The sequence below is a fragment of the Ambystoma mexicanum genome, chromosome 4q (genome assembly GCF_040938575.1).
Source record: "Ambystoma mexicanum isolate Mex_15411 chromosome 4q, UKY_AmexF1_1, whole genome shotgun sequence".
Classification (NCBI taxonomy): domain Eukaryota; kingdom Metazoa; phylum Chordata; class Amphibia; order Caudata; family Ambystomatidae; genus Ambystoma; species Ambystoma mexicanum.
In genome coordinates, this window is record NC_090928.1 from 713,322,299 (window position 1) to 713,339,772 (window position 17,474).

At 43.8% G+C, this 17,474-nt stretch overlaps 1 protein-coding gene across 10 annotated transcripts in view; it reads left to right on the forward strand.

The window, feature by feature from the left end:
* PLCB1 (phospholipase C beta 1) overlaps positions 1–17,474 on the forward strand; it is a 3,004,223-nt gene that overhangs the window by 1,608,876 nt on the left and 1,377,873 nt on the right. For all 10 annotated transcript variants that reach the window (XM_069608284.1, XM_069608285.1, XM_069608286.1 and 7 more), the window contains exon 7: positions 6,452–6,527. In XM_069608284.1, the coding sequence (XP_069464385.1) occupies positions 6,452–6,527 (76 nt within the window). The remainder of the gene's footprint in view (positions 1–6,451; positions 6,528–17,474) is intronic.

The following is a 17,474-nucleotide window of genomic DNA, read 5'->3' on the forward strand; positions in this document are numbered from 1 at the left end:
TGAGATCGTCGATAAGATCTCCCCTGTGGCCTACAAGATCCGCATCCCCAAAGGCGGTTCGGCAGAGGGGGAAGACAAGTGGGTCCACATAAACCAGTTGAAATGTTGCCATCCCAGGCACACTCTGCAACAACTGGAGGAATCCTCTGGAATCCTAGCAGGCACTGTCTCAGACTAATTCAGTTCCAACCATAAAACATACCACATCTAGTCTCTAAAATATTGTGATTTACATGAAACTGTCTCTAGTGATACTGTTTTTTTTTTCTCAAAATAAGAATGTAATGTTTCGTTATGATAAAATGCATATGCTGCCCCACTACCTCAACAGTGGTGGAAAAACGTCTATGAGTAGATATTGCCGCTTTTGCTTTATCATCCTAGGAGAGATGAAACCATGAAGGATGACCAAGAAGGACGATCCGGAGACCGGGAGCAAAGACACAACGGGCCCGGGGTACCGCCCAATCTTCCCATCAGGACCGGCGAGGAGAACTGATCGATCTGACCGGATGGAGAAGAAGATGCTGAACTGTGCCATCTACAGAAGAGGAAGAAGATTATGCGGACAGACCGGTGCGTGGGTCAAAACCCTTGGGCACGCGACTCCCCATCGACCCAAACTCAAAGTGCAGTCACGTGGGGGGGCTTGTAGGGTGTCCTGACCCACGTTTAAGCTACCCTGCTACAACATTTGGTGCTGTGGGCTTAGAAAATTCAAGATGGCGGAAAACCCACATGTGCGCCGAAATCCAGGAAAGCTGCGCAGTTGTGCGCCCACCAAAATGGTTGCCTCACTTGCCACCCACCAGTGCGAGAATGAAAGGCCGGGTTGCCATGAGGGAAATGGGTTGCCAAAGGAAAAACAGTAGCGCCGGTTAGCTTCAAAGCGCTTTAAAACCACCATTGGACTACCCGCACAGTAGTCTGAAACCATTGGGAATGGCAATGCTGATTGCCAAATGCAACCTAGAATTGTGGGGAATTCATTTCTTAAATCCCAAAAATGGGTGCAGTACCAGTACTCACCACTATCCAAAAGCCGGCGTTTTAAAACCACTCTGTGTGTTTTTCTGAAGGCAAGCAAAATGCCTATTTCAAACCTTGCAACATGTGCAAAATATTCACTGAACACCAGCAGACATTTGGCAGAATGGAGTTTTGTGTGCCTACAAAATCTGGGAAATGAAGAGCCCAAAAACAATGCTTATAACAAAAATGCTATGGAGTCAGCAGCTTAAGCCTAACTACAACTGGATTTAAAACCACCAAAATCGAAAATGTTAAATTAAATGAGTGACCTATGTTTGGTGTCACATGCCTTTGTAACTGTTGAAATGTCATAGTTTTGCGCTTAGAATCAGCATTCTAGCTGCATGTGTAAAATTACAAGTTATTTTAAAAGCAACAAAAAGTTAGCTGAAGGTCTGGCTTAAGGAACTTGATTTTGCCTAGCAACTACCCATCAGCAGTGAAACTTGAGTCACCACTGTGTTCCCAGGCCAACCTTCCTTTTGCTGCCCAGGCTAAGGATATGCCATCTATCTGATAATTGAATTTCCTGTGCTCTGCCAGAGAGTGAACAAAGCCCTCTCCACTCAGGCAAAGGTTTTTTATTACAGACGTCGTAAAAAGTGGCTTCCTCCTGGAGAAGCTGGGAGGAGCACTGCCTGTGAGAGCAAGCTGGCTTGGCAGAACTGGAAAGAACCAGAAATTCAACCTTGTGCTGAGGGTAAACCACACCCCTTTGGAGCCAGAACATAACTTTAAAAAGATGAATAACTCATAGAGCGGACATGTGAAAATTTTATAAATGACACCATAATTCTTGTGATTTTTCTGCCCACAGTTTAAGACGTGGTAGGAACCGGTGGTATGTTCAGGGGGGTTTTAGCGGAAAAGTGGATATTACTCTAAATGTGTGCATGTTAGAAATCTGAAACTTCATCAGTTAATGTCCCTACCCCCTGCACACATGTATGTAAAGTTGGGTCCATGTCGGAAATTGGAAAAGCAGTTAAAAAGTCAATTATGTACACCCTTTGAATGCAAGCTCCTAGAAACAGCAGATTTGGGACAGAGTATACCTCATGTGATAGGTGACATGGGTATGTAATTTCAAACAACTGTGTAACTCTGAAGTATGTATTTTGATCATATATAGATTTGGGTGCACAGTTGATAAGGGAGGTTGTTTCAAGAGATCATAAATGGATGACATCACTCTGACACAACTTAGTTCGCCAATCAGGGGACGAGTGAAAGTTTGACCAATTAGAAGCTGAGAGAGAGGTAGGGTCAGTGATGCTAGAACACACCCACATTCTAAACACATAAAAGCAGACAGACAGGACAGATAGGGGATTCAAAATCCATCTGCCGCTGAAAGCTCTGCCGGAAAAATCCATACTTACCTCCATCAAACTCCAGAAAGCCAAACTAGAGACTTCAATCTATCCAGAGCAGAGAGACCCAAAGAACCGGTGCCTAGCAGAGACCAGACCCCTGTGAGCAGTTCCAGAGGCCAGGCGCTGTGAGCAGAACCCGGAAAGACCTGACCAGACTGAAGTCCGTGACCAAGTCGCTTTCCTGTTCAAAATCTCTTGTGAGTACTTAGCAAAACTCAGAACACATCTCTTAGTTTAAATTCATCTAATTCAATCTATTTAACCTAAGTAGAACTGCCTCCTAGCTGTCACCTGTCATTCTAGCTGCAAAAATTTGTCACTTGTCATTTTGAAAAAGTGTGCGTTTAAAATTTACAAAACCAAAAACGACCTTTACTAAATTACTCATATCTCCGCAACCGTTTGGGCTAGAGACTTGCAATAACTTTCATTTGGAAGCTGAGATCCCAGGCTTTTCTAGGACCCCAAAACGGTAGAGATAGTCCTTGCGGTTCCTTTGTAATAGCGCTCGGCGCATCCGCGAATTTTGCCGCGATTTGCAAATTTCTTCACGTGTAAAAAGACAGCAGTTTTGCTTTCCATTTGCCAGAAATTCGTTTAACCTGCTAACTATCCCTGCATCATTGCTAGTGTGAGCCTGGACTAATATTAACTAGATACCACTCACCCTGAACCTCTATAAGGGAATTAAAAGCAAATTTAGCATATTTCGCATTCATTGCCAGCACATATCCAAGCATTGCCTGTGTTTTCAAAACTCCTATCTGTTTTCTGTAAGCTTGCTGGGATTGAACTGAATTACAGTTGATTGCATTTCTGAGGACTGTGTGTTTTCCTTCCATTTCCTTGCATTGCATAAAGAGGGGGGGAGGGAATAGCCCGAGAAAAGTGATTACATTGTCTGGTTGAATCATATTGCGTATTTTCTGTACTGCATTCATTGAATATTGCATCCACCTGAGCTACATAAAGCATCCTCTACCACATTATACTTTTGTTCCTATTTACCAGTGTGCTACCTTATCCATTTCATGTCAACTCATTAGTAATTATAAAGAAGTGTGCTAGTGCCAGATTCTCCGTTGTTAATATTTACCATATCAGATTAAGTGTGATATTCAATTATTAATTTATTATAAAGTGTGATATATATATTTTAATTTATCAAATAAACCTTTTAAACTTGCAAAACAGAACTACTTCTTGGCTCAGTGGGGTCAGGGGGATTCCAAGAGAGGGGTGTTATACAAGGGTAGTCATCCAGAACGCATGAACTGGACCTAAAGATATATCAATAAGGGTTTTCATTCAGTATTCTAGACTAGGCGTTAACTGGGCTGTAGTGCTGAATTGAATCCTCTTACATTGCAGACTGGCTCGAATAATGTAGGCCACCCTAGCTACATAATAGAATGTATCATTTTTGCTTTACTCTTGATGATAAGTAAAAATGAACATGCCATAGCAATATGTAAATGCAGACTGACAGCAGCAATGTAGGCCAGTTTAGCCATGTAATAACTCTCATCATATTGGCTTTACTCTTGATGCTAATGAAAATAAATGGCATGCACATTACAAAGGTGTATGAAGGTTGACACTACTAATGTAAGCCAGTCTAGACATGCAAAAACACGTATCATGTTTCCTTTACCTTTGACACCAAGTAAAAAGTGTCATGCCAAATAAATGCAGACTGGGGCTACTAATATAGACCATTCTAGTGACATAAGAACACTTATGATATTTTCTTTACCCTTGATACCAAGTGAAAAATGATATGCAGACTAGAACTACTAATGTAGGTGTCAATCCACACATGTAATAACACAAATCATGTTTTCTTTAAACTTGATGCACAGTAAAGAATCTTTACTGTGCATCAATGGTAACGCAAAAAGAATGACATGTCCCCAGAAGCCCCTAACCCTGCTTTTAGTAGTTCTATTCCCTCTCTGCACATGCATGCACACGCTCTCAAAAAGAACTTTCACCTCCACATTCATGCATCAGTAAAACTACTTTTGCATGCATACATACATAAAAACAAACACACCAACATACCCAAACACACACATACATACATACAAAACATTTAAGTTGCCTAATCTCTTCTTTGGCATTTCTTAGTAAAATTGTGCAATATTCATTGATTTTAGCATTCATGTATCAACATTTCCAATCAATAGATATGATATCCCATCATTGTGCCAAAGATCTACCCAAACATAAAATACATATACCAGAGTGCAGTAGTTTATCATACTGCCATAGATGTTCCAAAATATCCAATCCAGAGACCAGCATATTCCACTATTGCAAACAGATCTACTAGAATATCTAATTAATATACTAGAATTTTCCATCTCTTTGCCACAGACATAAAAAAAATATCCAATGACCAGAGTGGAATATTCCTTCATTGAGCCATTGATGTACCAAAATATCCAATGAATAGACCATCATATCCGACATCTATCCATCAATCTTTGAAGACATTTGACAACGTTTTCTATAGGTTCTTGAAGAAGCATGTTTGAACCAATTTGAGGAAAACTCAAGCCACCACAATTGTGGGTGGTTCAAAGTCCATCGGGCTTTTTAACATTTCATAACCACCATGGAAGCTGGATGGCCCACCTCTTCTCACAACATGAACAAGTTGACTGACAGGACTCCTCTCCTGTCAGTCAGTGTGTTATGCTGTTGGATCAATAATGGGAGGTGGTGGGGTCAGATATCTGTCATCCCACCATCTTCTCATTATTGCTCACAAGGCTTGGGCTGTGTATATGAAATAAAAGAAGCATTGGCAATGCCAACATTTTGGGCTTTTGTGTAGGCATGGGAAAGGCACTTGCCATATTGGTATTAACTAGTCATTGATGGAAGCAGGTGCAGCATGGTGCAAGTACCTGAGTTTCTGATAGTAGCTCCTGGCAAATGCCTAATACTTATACACAAGCCACCACTGTTAGCTTTGTAAATGCTCGGTTTTCCCAGGACTTCAGTGATGGACATGTATAGTGCTTATAAATTGAGTGGCTCAGGCTAGACCTGTGTATTACCTTTTCTTACACCAGTAGTCTGTTTACAGCTCCAATTGAGTCATTAACTCTCAGAAGAATGCTTTTAAAAAAAACACTGGAAGACACTTTTAGTGCAAAGTTTGAAGCTAAGGCTTGATTAAAGCAAGCTCAAAGAGTTCCTATGAGCAGATGTTTTGGGCGGGGCATGGCAGGAACTATGTGGGAATGGACATAGTGATTAGCGTGGTCATGAGCAGTCAATGGATGGGAAAATAAGCACACAAAACCTATACGGTTTTTGTCCCTCCTCATATTCCATTTCTCCCTATCTGTACTATAATGCAAGTGTTTCGACTTGTAGGTGCAACAAAGCACCACTAAATAACACAAATTATCAACCCTGTTCAGAAGCAGGAATCAAAGGCCCCCATATTTGGAATTTGAACCCTAACAGTTGTTTAATAAGAGAAGCTTTAAAATATAGTTAAAAATGAGGTACTCGATTTAGTGCAGTCTTATTATTTTGGTTCTTATTTAGAAAGCATAAACCATATTTAGTCCAATCAACACATTTTACATTCTCACTAGCTAAATCTATAGCTTCTTTAATATTTAACTATTTTAGTGTGTCAAAACGTTTGCTTCCATCACGCCAAAGACTCCACCCGGCGCCATGTTCACCAACTCAATGCTGACAATCCTTTGCAGCTGAGGCAAAGCCCTAAATTAAACCACAACATTCCAACGAAAGTTGCCAAAGATTCAAATCTGAAATTCTGGATTCGAAATACAAGTGAAACAATGATAAGGGGCTTGCCGTCTTCTCTTCGGGGTGATTTGACGTTAGCATTAATCTTCATGAATCACGGGTTCTGTTTACTTAAACGCGCACGCTAAAGTCCATAATGGTTTCATGAAGAAATGAAATGTTATGTTTTAGGAACGTCATCAGTTTCAACAGTGCTTTGTGCCTTGCAGTCATTTCATGCTATGTTTATTGTGTTTTCTCTGCAGCATGTATCGCTTATTCTCAGCAGACAGGAAACGGATAGAAACCGCACTCGAGTCTTGCAATCTTCCATCTGGCAGGGTATGACTTCGTATTTCTTATACTCCTGATGTCTATTGCCATGACAATGTAATTGTATGGGTTACATGCAGAACTGAAGAAAAAAAAATGTTTGGGCTTTTGAAATGCATTTTGACATGATTGTGTTGCACCCTACACATAATATCACAATTTGTAGGGCACTTCATGCTGTCTTTGACTGGCTTACACCTCAACCTTGAACAGAGTGTGGCCATTGACTCAGAACTACTCCAGGTGTTTTCCTATGGCATCACCATTTGATGGATGCAGAGAGAAGAGATCCCTGCGGATTCTGAATGCCATTTTATTTGTGCAAAGGGCAAGCAGACCTCTATAGCAATGGTGGGCACTATTAATTATCACCGCAGTACATGCATGTTAATGTAAATGTTAAAGGTACTTGTATCGTGCACCGTCACCAACGGAATTGGTCCCCAAGCGCTCAGGCGGATCAGTAAACAAGAGGGCGGGAATGGGTTAGTCGGGTGAAGAGGAAGTAGGAAAGTAAGAAAGTGGTGTGCTGTTGACAGCTTAATTTCGGTTTTCATTGTGTGCTGAGCTTTGGTGTGAATATTGGACCAATGCGAGACTTTGTGTGGTGTTGGTGCGGTTTATGTGTTGTTTGTTTGTTGTTGCGGTGTGGTGAATTGTGTGCAGTTTGCTGAGCGAGAAGATGGTAGTGTGGATTTTCATGTGAGTTGGGTATGCAGAGTTTTGAGCATAGGCTTAGTGGGTTGTATGCCTCTTCCAGTTGTCCCATAGGTAGGCATATTTTCACTTTTTCTTTCCTGTCCATCTAATCGTTATGAGACTTGCCATGGCACGTTCCCAGATGTGTTGGTTGAACTTAGTGTAATAGTGTAATAGGTAGGGGCGTGCCATGTCCCCCACTCTGGTACTGGTGCTGTAGTTAGCATTAACCCAGTCCCTTTTTATCTATTTTCTGTCGGTGGTTCATTGTTGTCTGTGTGTAGTTTGTAGGCCAAGGTTTTAACGATATATCATCCTTGCCCTTCCATCCTGGCTTTTCTGTGATCTTTCTTTGGTATGGTTCTAACATATCTGTCTCTCAGTTGGTAGGTGGATATGCCTTAGATTGTTCTTCCTTCACTTCTTTTTATGGGCGGTAAAATAGGGAGATAGGGAGGATTGGTTTCTTATTTCAGCGTTGTTTCAGCTGTGTATTTGCCCCCATGGGGTTTCTTCTAGTTATGCGGTGAAGAGCCATGATTTGAGGAGTTTTCTGAATAGGAGGTGGTTTCTGGTGTTTCGTATGTTCTTTGGTAGCTCGTTCCAGGTTGTTGGTGCGAGGTAAGAAGAACCTCTGAATTTTCTTTTGTTGTAGGGTTTTGGTTCCAGACGGATGTCGCTGCTCAATCTGAGCGTCCTTGTAGGGTGGTGTAGGTTTAATTTGTCTTTTAGGAACTCTGCGCCTTGGTCGCGTATTGCTCTGTGCGTAATGCACATTTATTTGAAGTTGATTTGCTGTTTTATTGGTAACCAGTATAGTGTTTTCAGTGCTGGTGTGATGTGGTCTCTTCCGAGTAGTTTACGGAACAGTCTGGCAGCCGCATTTTGTATGCATTGTAGTTATTTTACAAGTCATTCAGGCATGCCCCGATAAAGGCTATTGGCATAGTCTACTCTGGACGTGACGAGGGTGATGACGGAGAGTGTTTTGTTGTTGAATGACAGGAACTGTCGCAGGCGAAAGAAGCATTTCTTGATTAGAGCATTTACTTGTGGCTCTAGAGTAAGTTTGTTGCCCATCAGGACTCCCAGGTTTTTTACAATTGACGATGGCAATGGAGTTGTACAGACTTTCACTGGCCAGGGGATGTGGTGGTTGTCTCCTCTGTTTTTTGTGATGATCATTATTTCTGTTTTGCCTGGGTTGAGTTTGAGGTAGGTCCAGTTCATCCAGTTGTATATTTCACGGAGTCAGTTCTCTAATGTTGTGTTGTCATCTTGAATGTCTTGTATTTTGTAGACTATTTGTGTATCATCAGCATAATTGTAACAGGTGAGGCTGTGGCTTTTGATAATCTTCATTAGTTGAGACAGGTAGATGTTGAATAATAACAGGGAGAAGGATGATCCTTGTGGTACAATGCATGAGGATTGTCTTGCGTTGGATTTGAAAGGTTTGATCATATGGTCTCTGTTCTGTTTGTTAGGAAGGATTTGATCCATAATAAGGCACTGTCAGTGATGCCAATTTCTTCCAATCTTGTGATGAGGATGTCGTGGTTAACTGTGTCGAATGCTGAAGAGAGGTCTAGAAGTATCAAAGCAGTACTATTTTCTGAGTCTGTGTTTGCCTTTAGGTCAACCCATAGCGAGAGAAGTGCTGATTCCGTTCCTCTCATTGGTCTAAAGCCTATTTGTGCCTTGACTAGAAAGCGGTGTATGTATGTTTCAAGCAGTCTAGCTGGGTAAGGGATGTTGGAGATCGGTCTGTAATTGGAGAGGTCCTCTATGTTTCCTGTTGTATCTTTAAGGAGCGGCCTGATGTATGCTGATTTGAAAGATTGTGGCACTTATCCTGTTGAGATTGAGAGGTTAAAGTCGTTCCTGTGGTATTCCATGGGTGTTCCTTGTGAGAGGATTGATTTGTATTTGGTCGGGGGCAGGGATCCGTGGGGGATCCAGTTTTGTTGCTTTGATTTAGCAGTTTGACGAATGTCTCCACTGATATTTGGGGGACGCTTCAGAGTTTGTTTGGGCATTCCTCATAGGGGTGGGTGGGTTCCATATTCTGCCTGTGAGGTCTGTTTTGTATGGTCTGTTGGATGGTAATGGTACTGTTTTTGAAGTGGTCTTCTAGATCATTGCATAGTTTCGACAATGGTATTGGCATATTGTTGTAGCCTGTGGATTTTTTATTTCACTTATGATTTTAAAGATTTCTTTTTGTGTGTTTGGTGCTTTGAAGATTTTGTTGTCACAGTATTTCCTTTTTGCTTTTTGTATAAGCGGATATGTTATTGAAATTTGAATTTGTTTCTGAAGTCATTTCTGAGCCTCCATTCTAGTGCCAGGTTTTGGTTTTTCTTTTTCATGGCGCTGAGTAGTGGGGTGAACCATTTTGCCGTTGCTCTTTTGCCTGAAAGGGTAAAAGGTTTTTCTTTGGTGATCTCGTCGATTGTTGTTGCGATCCATTTGTGGAGTAGATCTTTTTTATTGTCTAAGTCTGCTATATCCATAGTTACTTGTCGTTTACTGATTCTTAGAAGTTCAGTTAGGTTGGAGTTTTTGATGGTTCTCCAATTTCTTTTCATGATGATCGGTGGCTTGTCCTGTTGCTTGCTTATTGGAGTGGCCAGTGTGATTATGAAGGGAATGATGAGGTGCTCACTGCAGAGTATTTGAGTTTGTGGTGCTGTGGTAATTATTATTTTTTTGGCGAAGATTGAGTTGAGTATATGTTCTGCCTTGTGGGTTTCTCCTTTGACTAGTTAGTGTAGATTCATTGTTGCTAGTTGGCTGGCTAGAGATTTTTGTGTGACTGTGGTTTCTTCTTCTGGTGATTGCTTCCATGAAGGCATCTATGAAAATTGAATCATAAGTTGGCAATCTGTCTTATGAATTTCAGGTTTGTTCTGGGGTTTGCTGATAGTCAAAGGATTAGAGACTCGCATTCACAATTGTTTAATGGGTCTTCCAGTTTAATTTCCGGGAGTTCCTTGTGCATGATTGCCAGTTGACCCCCTCTTTTTGTTTTCCTGTTAGCGTGGACGCACTTGAAGTTATCAGGCAGGCAGTTGTTGAGGGTGATCTTGTAGTTGTCATCTAGCCATGTTTTAGTTACAAATAGGATGTCGATACCTCCGTTACATAGGAAATCGTAGATTTCGGTGGCATGTTTCGACATGAACCTTGCATAGATTAGATTGCAATGGATATTTTTGGTGTGGTTTTGTTTATTTGTTGTTCCTTGTTTTGGTTTATGGGTGTTCAATCAGAGTGCTTGCATATTGACACTGGTTGGTTGAGGGTCATTGGAGGCTGTTTCTTCATTGAATCTGTCTGTTAGGTTGATAGTTGGGTTGGTGACTTCTAGTGCTTCGTCATCGCGTGTTGTATGATGTGGATATCAATAGTGCCCTCTGTTTGTGTGATGTATGGAGTAAGGGGGTTGGTATCATTCCAATCTCTTCTTGGGTACTCCCGTTGTTTTTTCTGGTTGTTTGGGGGATTCTTTGCTTGTCTCAAAATGTTAGTGTTGTTGAAGTATCGAGGATCTGCGGTTGTTGCGAGGTACGGTGTAAGGTGTAGGGATTTTTCTCTTACAATATTTGTTCTGTTGATAGTAGTATTTGGCGGGGTGTGTTCTGTTTTCAAGGCGGCTTCTACTGGAGGCAATTGAATTTGTACATCCGTATTAGTTGTTCCATGTTCCTTCTGTCTTTGTCTGCGTCCATTTCTGCGTTGGGGCCTTTTGGGTCCTCAGTGGTAGCAGTTGGTCTGGATGTAGAGTTTACAGGGCAATTGCCTGACTGTCGTGTCTTGTGTTAGGACAATATTGAGGTTGTCCTCTTACGTTGCGATGCCTGGGTGATCTCGAAGGGTGTCTGTCTGTTCCGTTGGTTGGGATAAGCTGTTCCTTTTTCTATATGAGGACTGTCCAAGGTAGTATGGGAGTACTAGGCGTTGGACGTGTTTCTCAGCTGTTTGGGGCTATGGGGAGAAGGGTAACAGGGGTAGTGATTGGAGGTAATTACTAGCTTTGGTAGCTGCCGGGTGTTCTTGGGTGTCGGGCGGCCTAGGACTCAATTTTGTTAGGTGCTTATAGAGTGCCCAGAGGTTAGAGAAGACAAGATAGTGGGAGCCTAGGTTTCACTGGTGTTTTAAATGAGATACTCTTAGATTTAGGATCACCAAGGGTTAGGGAAGGATCTAGGTTTCGGCGAGGCCTAGCAATAAGTTAAACTCCTCGATTCCTGTGGACTAGATGACAGGGGAGAGGCCTTGGCTTCCCAGAATGGCAGGCAGTGATCAAGTACCAAGATTTGGGACACCTGTATAATGGGCGGGAAGCTGATGTTTGCAGAAGGACAGGTAGTAGTTAAACACCTAAATTTGCTATGCCTGTACAGCAGGAGAAAAGTCTGGGATGCATGCATGCACATAGTTCTGCACGGAGTGGATGATTGCATGGAAAATTGGCAACTGTATAGAATATTACGCCATTATCCACCCAAAGACGGAAATAATCAGAATCTGGCGTAGAGAATGCCAGCCATTGACATGGATGCAGTTAATGCTAGCTGATGTACAGAGCTCAGCCAAAACACCTTGAGGGACACACAGGGTTACAGGCAGAGGACAATGTTTAAGGAGGGAAAAGCAGGCCCAATCTTTATTCATTTGATGATATGCCGCTGTGCACTCTAGAGAGCTGCATTTCTGTGAATTGCATGCAAACTGACCATCCTAACTGCACTGCTGGGTGCCTTGGTCTGCACTTGCCTCCCTTGGCTTTGTCTGCTATCTGTGAGGAAACAAAGTGTACTCCGACATTCCAGAAAAAGGAAGAAATTGGCAACCAACACCTCACACTTGTTCCCCAATGTTTTCTATGCTAGTATTCCCACCTCCTCCCACACCTTTCTTAGGTTGTTTATGCCAATGATTAACAGTTGTATACAGCAAATCTAGAATTATTTATTTAAGCTTTACTCCAGGATGCCACACTTCTGGTTATCAAAATCTTACTTTGCTTTTCAATGCATATTAGTTGGTCAAAATGTGGATACAATGCTACTTGCGCTCGGCCCAAGAGACCACGTATCCCCAGCCCTTAAGACACTGCACTGGCTTCCAGTAGCCTGTAGGGTGGCTTTCAAAACCCTATGCCTCTCTCATCGAGCACTGCATAAAACTGGACCTCAATATCGCCAAGACAAGCTAATACCTTATCATCCCACTCGCACCCTAAGATCAAGCTCAGCCGGCCTCCTAGTAATTCCAAAGACAAACTCAGTCAGGTTAGGCGGATCATCATTCTCAGCCCTGGCCCCAACCCTGTGGAACTCGCTCCCACCCCACATTCGCCTAACTGAGGACTTAACGGCCTTCCGTGAACCACTGAAAACCTGGCTCTTCCCCTAAAACCAACCGGTTCCAAATTAGCATCATCACAATAACACCGACCCAGCAAACTACCTAGAACAAGAAATTGACAGCTAAATAAACTCAAATGTAAACTAGAAAGTCAAACAAAATACAGAGTAATGTAGATCGAAACAGTGAAGTGGATAATAGGAATAAATCATTGGGAAAGTAGGAGATCTGAACTGACTAAATGCACATAATGAATGAGGAGGGAGCGCAGTGAATGACATAGATGAAATAACTAGATTGGATGAAGCATATAGAATGGATGAATACACTAAATCGAAAGGTGCATAAGTGGAAAAACAGACGACTAGAAACATGAATTGTGTATAGAGATCGGACGAAATAGATGAACATACTAAAACCAATGAGTGTGCAGAATGGTTAGTGTGTGTAGAGCACGATGGGTACGTGTAGAGTTGATGAGTACGCGAAAACAGAGAAGCGAACAGAATGCAAGAGGGCGTAGAACCGTCGTCTAGACTAAACGGACGAACATACAGACTGGATGAACGCCTGGCCAGACGAACGTGTAAGAGCGAACGAGTATGTAATGAAGATGAGCGTGGGGAGCTGAAGAGCGTGGAGAGCGAATGAGCGGATAAGTGTGGAGAGCGGATGAATGCGGAGAGCAGATGAGTGTGGAGAGCGGAAGAGTGTGGAGAGCGGATGAGTGTGGAGGGCGGATGAGAGTGGAGAGCGGATGAACGTTTACACTGGATGAACGTTTGGCTAGATGAACATGTAATAACGAACGAGCATGTAGAGAGGATGACTGTGTGGAGCGGATGAGTGTGGCGAGCGGATGAGGGTGGAGAACGGATGAGCGGATGAGTCTGGAGAGCGGATGAGTCTGTAGACCTGATGAGTCTAGATAGCACATGAGTGTGGAGATCGGATGAGTGTTTAGAGCGGATGAGTGTGGAGAGCGAACAAGCATGTAGAGAGGATGAGTGTGTGGAGCGGATGAGCGTGGAGAGCGGATGAGGGTGGAGAACGGATGAGCAGATGAGTCTGGAGAGCAGATGAGTTGGAGAGCGGATGAGACTGGAGAGCAGATGAGTGTGGAGATCGGATGAGTGTGCAGAGCGGACGAGTGTGGCGAGCAGATGAGTGTGGTGAGCGGATGAGTGTGGAGGACTGATGAGTGTGTAGGCCGGACGAGTGTGGAGGGCAAGTGTGGATGAGTGTGGAGGATGAATGCCGTTGGCGGATGAGTGTGGAGGGCGGATGATTGTGGAGAGCGGATGAGTATGGAGAGCGAATGAGTGTTGATGAGTGTGGAGGACGGATGAGGGTGGGGGATGGATGAGTGTGGAGAGTAGTTGAGTGTGGAGAGCGGTTGAGTGCGGAGAGCGGTTGAGTGTGGAGAGCAGAGGTGCATGGAGAGCGGAAGAGCGTGGAGAGCGGAGGAGCGTGGGGGAGCAGCTGAGTATGGAGAGTGGCTGAGTGTGGAGAGCGGCTGAGTATGGAGAGCGGCTGAGTGTGGAGAGCGGCTGTGTGTGGTGAGCGGCTGAGTGTGGAGAGCAGCTGAGTGTGGAGGTCAGATGAGTGTGGGGGGAAGATGAGTGTGGAGGGCAGATGAGTGTGGAGGGCGGATGAGTATTGATTGTGAAGGACGGATGAGGGTGGAGGACGGATGAGTGTGGAGAGCGGTTGAGTGTGGAGAGCGGTAGAGTGTGGAGAGCCGGTAGAGTGTGGAGAGCCGGTTGAGTGTGGAGAGCGGTTGAGTGTGGAGAGCCGGTAGAGTGTGGAGAGCCGGTTGAGTGTGGAGAGCGGCTGAGTGTGGAGAGCAGCTGAGTGTGGAGAGCAGCTGAGTGTGGAGAGCGGCTGAGTGTGGAGAGCGGCCGAATGTGGAGAGCGGCTGAGTGTAGAAAGCGGCTGAGTGTGGAGAGCGGCTGAGTGTGGAGAGTGGCTGAGTACATAGAACCAACTGAGTACGTTGAACAGACGAGTATGCCGGATGAGTATGCTGAACAAATTATTACGTAGAGCGGATGAATAGTACATAAAGCGGTTAAGTATGTAGACCAGATGAGTGTGCAGACCAAATGAATGTGTAGATTAGATGAGCAGACTGAGCCGATGAGCGTACCGGATGGATTTGCATACAGAGCAGACGAGTATACAGAGCAGATGAGTGCCTAGGCAGTCAGGAACACATGCGCGGGGTCAACTGAAGTGCATGCACGAGGAGGACAGGAGTGCATGCGTATGCGTATGGTATACTTGAGAGCATGCATGGGGCTCACTAGAGAATGAAGGATAGACTAGAGCACGCAAGGCCAACCAGAGTGCGTGAGTGTGTAGTGCAATCTTGAAAGCCTGAAATGAACAAAAATGCGCAGAACTGACCTGACCGCTCAGAATTGCGTGTCGTACATAATATGCTTTGGAATGCAGGGAATTTTTACTTCATATCACACCCCATGCTTACTCTCTCCTTACACCACCACTCAACTAGAACACAGAGATACTGTGACACCATTCGGTATAACTGTTCTCATATCAACATCTGCCGCTCACTCCCCATCACTCTAAGTAAACATTGCTGGTTTCACACCCCCAGCTAGGCGTTCCCCTCAGGCCTAACGCTGCCACCCTCGGTCTGGATAACTCCAGCCAGAGCGAACACATACTCCTGATCTCTCAACCACCACACCTACTGCTAAGAAGCCGCTACCACATGAATTCCGCACCAGCTGCACACATACCCGGTGCGCACACGCACCTTTGACTCTCTCTACTCTCTCTACTGACCTGAACTTCGGTTCCCAAGGGCGTTCAACCTACCAGCGTCTTCAGACCATACCAATGGTATATAAGGCGCTATATAAATGCAAAATAACATAACATAACATAACAATATATAGTGAACAAAGTAGCATTTACTGTGTTTGGGGATGTGGTTTACTTCATACTAGGTAGGTGTCCATTTGTTGTGATAGTATGTTGAATAGCAGTCTTGAAGGGCATTTAAGATGGGCATACCACTAAAGAAAGAAGTCAATTATAGGTGTGTGAAAAGGTGGGTGGTTCATCTTCCAAATGCCACATGTTAAAAGGTAAAAAGGAATGCAGAGGAGGAGCCAAGTACCTCTACCCGAAGTCCCGCCCTCATTCGGCTTATATGTTGGCAGCAGGAAATTGCGAAATGTGCAAAGCCAATAATGGTACCTATACCGCAAAGAGTCCTTGAAACAAGGTATCCATTGAGAAAACCCTATATGTATCCACGAAGAAATAACGGTCTTCTGAAGGAAGTTCCAGAAGAAGTTTGAAGATGAATGAAAGAGAAGGCTGGTGAAATCACATGAAGCAGAAATGACGCACCCAGAAAAGATGCTGATGAAGAAAGAATATAGACCTTATAGAATCTAATGGCGAAGTAAAGAATTGAACAACATTTCATGTGAGGAATGAAGATTGCATGTCTAAAGAAGCACTGAAGAAAATGCAAATCCATTTCATAAATGTACAGATGCAGTCATGCAAGTAGATGAAGTAATCATAAGCCTGGCTATATGTAGTGAATAGACTGCAGGCTGTGCCGCCAATATATATATATGTGTGTATAGAATCTGGATGTCCACAATGCATTTTAGCAAACTTGGACTCGGTGAATAAAGGGCTGAAAGTGTGGTGCTGCAGAATAAAACAACTGATGGTGAAAGAAGATTTGAGAAGCTTACATGGCCCAGTGTCAAGAGTCGGGCCGCCAAGAGCCTGGTTATTTACTCGAGAAGATACAATGAACGTGAGAAGTAAGCCAATCTCCTGTTTGAGGTGTAATGGAAAAACAGTAGAAGTGCCAGGTTTTCTTCATTTAATAGTGTTAAATGCAATGAAGGAGCTCAGAACATTGGGCCTCATTCTGAGCATGGCGGTAAGGGGTTAATGGCACCGGTAAGGATGCAAGTGCGTTAACCCCCTACCGCCGCATTCTGAGGTCCCTTAGCGGGTCCTGCTAAGGGCGGCTGATTTTACCAGCCGCCCTTATCGGGAGCCGCTAAGGGACCAAGGAGCTAATAATGGTCCTGCTATTTGCGGGCCCATTATTAGCTCCTTGCCCATTCCCATTGAGCCCTACCGGGGCTCGAATGGGAATGGTGAATGGTTTTCAGAATGGGGACTTAACGGGTCCGTAAAGGTCGGAATGTCCCGGTAAGTCCCCATTCCGACACCACAGACCCGGACATGGTTTTGGAGGCAGCCATGGTGCTATTATCACCATGGCTGCCTCCAAACGTGTAATGACCCCATGGTCTTTAGTCACATGGTCAGATGAAAATAGACTTTGGGGCGAACTGCACCAAGATCAGAAGATAAGGCCATGCCTTCACTCCCTTTTATTCTCAGGCAAAGTGAGCCATTGCAAGGCCAAGTTCAAAGAGTAATTGACTGGCAGACAGCAGGAGTGATGATGAATGTTGGGCTAATTGGGTGGGGAGGCATGACCAGGCCAAACTCCAAGCACCTGGGGAACCAGCTTGCATGCTGCTAAGGAATGGAATATTCCAGAAAGCTACAAGCATGCCTACCAATTGTAGCAGGCCACATAGCAAGGAGCCCTCTAGTTTGAAAAGCCAATAGAACGTTGTGTATTTTCATTACACGGAAGATGACTTGGGTTGGGCTTAGTTGTCCACCTGACCTTAGAGATCCAATCACGATCCCCGCCCTTAGAGAAAGTATACTTATATGTACCCTTTAAGCCTTTCATATCTCCTAGTAGGTTTTCTTATTTTGCCACGTAGTATGATGTCCCTTATGATGAATCTTTAGTATGTGTTTTTTCATGTAATGCTTCGAAGAACTCTTCAGAGT